This window comes from Oratosquilla oratoria, chromosome 40 (genome assembly GCF_046742065.1).
Source record: "Oratosquilla oratoria isolate Oo_2021 chromosome 40, ASM4674206v1, whole genome shotgun sequence".
Taxonomy (NCBI): Eukaryota; Metazoa; Arthropoda; class Malacostraca; order Stomatopoda; family Squillidae; genus Oratosquilla; species Oratosquilla oratoria.
In genome coordinates, this window is record NC_134816.1 from 14,507,111 (window position 1) to 14,510,711 (window position 3,601).

Below are 3,601 nucleotides of genomic sequence, written 5' to 3' on the forward strand. Positions count from 1 at the left end.
CCATGACGTTACCACTCTCAGACAATGAACATTCTCCGTTGCCGTGACGTCAATTCTTCTTCCCATTCTTCTTCTTCTTCTTCTTCTTCTTCTTCTTCTTCTTCTTCTTCTTCTTCTTCTTCTTCTTCTTCTTCTTCTTCTTCTTCTTCTTCTTCTTCTTCTTCTTATTCTTCTTCTTCTTCTTCTTCTTCTTCTTCTTCTTCCTCTACTTCTACTTCTTCTTCTTCTTCTTCTTCCCCTTCTTCTTCTTCTTCTTCTTCTTCTTCTTGTAGTGTTCTGTAGCCAACACGTATAATTACCCCTTCAGGACCCGTGATCGCAGAGTACGGGATAAACAATAGTCACCCCTTAGAACATGCGTCCGACTAAACATACATTCGACTAATTTTAATTAATATAATAACAATGTTCATTATAATAACTTAATTTATTTTGTAAATAAAACAAAACATATCCTTCTACATACTGTAAGAAGCATATTTATGTATTGTAAATAGATTTTAAATAATTGTATACCAAAGACCAAGAATCCAGAATTTCGCTACAAATATTGTAAATACCATCATCACCATTTCCAATAAACAGATCAGTCATGGGATTGACTTTAAATATCCTAGCTTCCTCCAAATAGGACAATTGTAGTAACCACTACATTTGGTGACCCTGGAGTGACCGCCGCCAGCCCCGCCCGCCGCCAGCCCCGCCCGCCGCCAGCCCCGCCAGCCCCGCCCGCCGCCCTGCCGTGACCAGCCCCGCCCGCCGCCCTGCCGTGACCAGCCCCGCCCGCCGCCCTGCCGTGACCAGCCCCGCCCGCCGCCAGCCCCGCCCGCCGCCAGCCCCGCCAGCCCCGCCAGCCCCGCCCGCCGCCAGCCCCGCCCGCCGCCCTGCCGTGACCAGCCCCGCCCGCCGCCAGCCCCGCCCGCCGCCCTGCCGTGACCAGCCCCGCCCGCCGCCCTGCCGTGACCAGCCCCGCCCGCCGCCAGCCCCGCCCGCCGCCCTGCCGTGACCAGCCCAGCCCGCCGCCCTGCCGTGCCCAGCCCCGCCGCCCCGGGTTGTCCTGCCCGTTGACCCAGCCTGCCCAACCCAGCTGCCCACGAACATCGCTGCATACTAATCACGTAAGCATGACGGACGATCAACAACAGGAAGTAAGTGCATTCCGCGCACCCCCTTTTTCCAACCGCGACCCAACAATATGGTTCACAATCCTCGAGTGTAACTTTAAGGCAAACCGCATTACCACCAGCCTTACGAAGTTTTCACATGCTTGTGGTCTCTTACCATCTGACGTACTCCTCCAAGTTTCAGACACCATCTCCAAGGCACCTACATCCGGTACCCCATACGAAGATTTGAAGAAAGCCGTTCTGGACCACCTTGAGTCTTCCGAAGCTACACGCCTGCAGGAGCTCCTCTCGAAAGAAGAACTTGGAAATGAGAAACCATCCGACTTGCTGCGACGCATGAAGCGATTGCTCGGAGACAAATACGCAACATTCGACACCTCCATCTTGCGCCACCTATTCTACCAGCGCCTACCAACAACCATCCAAGGCAACCTCTTCAGCGCCAAGAACAAGCTCTCGCTCGACGAGCTAGCCACACTCGCTGATGAATTCATGGCTTCGGTACCAGTTGCGCGCCCTACCATCGCTAACCTCGCCGACCAGTCTGCAACTCAGGCGTTAACCGAGCTAGTCTCTAAACTCACCCTCCAGGTTAGCGCCCTCCAAGAGCAGGTTGCCAACCTTCAACAACGACCCCCGTCACCAAGATACTACCGCAAACCGCTCCAGGTCTACGTCCAGAGGGAGACCCAAGCACACATCAGGCGTCTGCTACTACCATCGTCGCTTTGGACAAGATGCGAGGAAATGTACACAGCCGTGCACCTTCTCACCGTCACCTTTAAACACGATGGGCGAACGCTAACGGCGCACAGCGTTCGCCAACATACATCGAAACTCTTCTTCGTATTTGATCCACTCTCCAACACCACATACCTCATCGATACCGGAGCTGAAGTCAGTGTCCTGCCTGCCACAGCAAGCCAGCAATCACTGCCGCCGATGTCTTCCCTCTACGCAGCCAACGGCACCAAGATACCCGTTTTCAAGAGGAAGACACTTCAGCTAGAACTCAACCTCCGCCGATCCTTTGAGTGGACCTTCTACGTTGCATCAGTTTCCCAACCCATCCTTGGCGCCGATTTTTTGACCCACTTCGATCTCCTGATCGATATTAAAAATCGCAAGCTCCACGACCCCCTTACATCGATGTCATCCTACGCCAGGCCAACAACCGGAGTAAGTAGCCAGCTTTCAACCATCAGTGCTGATAACAAGTTTGCTTCTCTCCTCAGGAACTTTCCTGCCTTGACACAACCTTACTCCACGACCACGACTGTGAAACACCACGTAGTGCACCACATAGAGACTACGGGACCTCCAGTCTACGCCAAAGCCCGTCGTCTGGCTCCGGAACGCCTCAAGCTAGCCAAGGCAGAACTAGAAGCCCTCATGCGTCAAGGTATCATTCGCCCAAGCTCAAGCAACTGGTCGTCAGCTCTCCACATCGTCCCCAAAAGCAACGGCGACATCAGGCCATGCGGTGACTACCGCGCCCTCAACTCACGAACTGTGATGGATAGGTACCCAGTTCCCAACATACAGGAGTTTTCCTCACACCTTGCAGGAACTCGCGTATACTCCCGGATCGATCTTGTAAAAGCCTTCCATCATATTCCGGTCAACCCGCCTGACATCCCCAAAACAGCTGTCACAACACCTTTTGGCTTGTTCGAATACGTTCGAATGCCCTTCGGCCTCAAGAACTCTGCCCAAACTTTCCAGAGATTCATGGACGAAGTCCTACGGGGCCTGCCTTTTTGCTTCACCTACATCGACGATGTACTCATCGCCAGCCCTGACGAAGCCACGCACCAAGACCATCTGAAGCAAGTCTTTACCCGCCTACAAGACTACGGCATCCACATCAATCTCGAGAAATCTGACTTCGGTGTGTCATCCATCAACTTTCTAGGACACACCGTCACACCTTCAGGCGTCACCCCTGTCTCATCCCGCTGCGACGCCATCCAGAGTTTCCCGAAACCTACAACACAGCGCCAACTCAAGCAATTCCTTGGTATGTTAAATTTCTACAATCGTTTCATTCCAGGCTGCGCTCAACTGCTCCAACCGCTCTACTCCATGATCAAGCCGTGCAAGAGGGGACGTTCCATCGTACTCAACTGGGACGTCGAAACTGATGCAGCTTTCATGGCAGCCAAAGAAGCACTCGGGAATGCTACCGCCCTTAGTTTCCCTATTCCTGATGCCATCACTTCCATCTCGACAGATGCTTCAGACACAGGTGTCGGCGCAGTTCTGCAGCAATACATCAACGATGCCTGGAAACCCATCGCCTTCTTCTCAAAGAAGCTCAACAATGCCGAGAAGAAATACAGCGCCTTCGACAAGGAACTCCTAGCCATCTACAAGGCTGTCAACAGGTTCAGGTATTTCGTCGAAGGACGACAATTCCACATATACACCGACCACAAACCAATCACAACAACATTCATTCATAACAAGACAAC

General features: G+C 52.6%; 1 protein-coding gene across 1 annotated transcript in view; it reads left to right on the forward strand.

The window, feature by feature from the left end:
• The first annotated feature begins 1,124 nt into the window (after positions 1-1,124).
• LOC143020444 (uncharacterized) overlaps positions 1,125-3,601 on the forward strand; it is a 13,988-nt gene continuing 11,511 nt past the window's right edge. The window contains exon 1 of the mRNA XM_076176866.1: positions 1,125-1,718. Within this exon, the coding sequence (XP_076032981.1) occupies positions 1,125-1,718 (594 nt within the window). The remainder of the gene's footprint in view (positions 1,719-3,601) is intronic.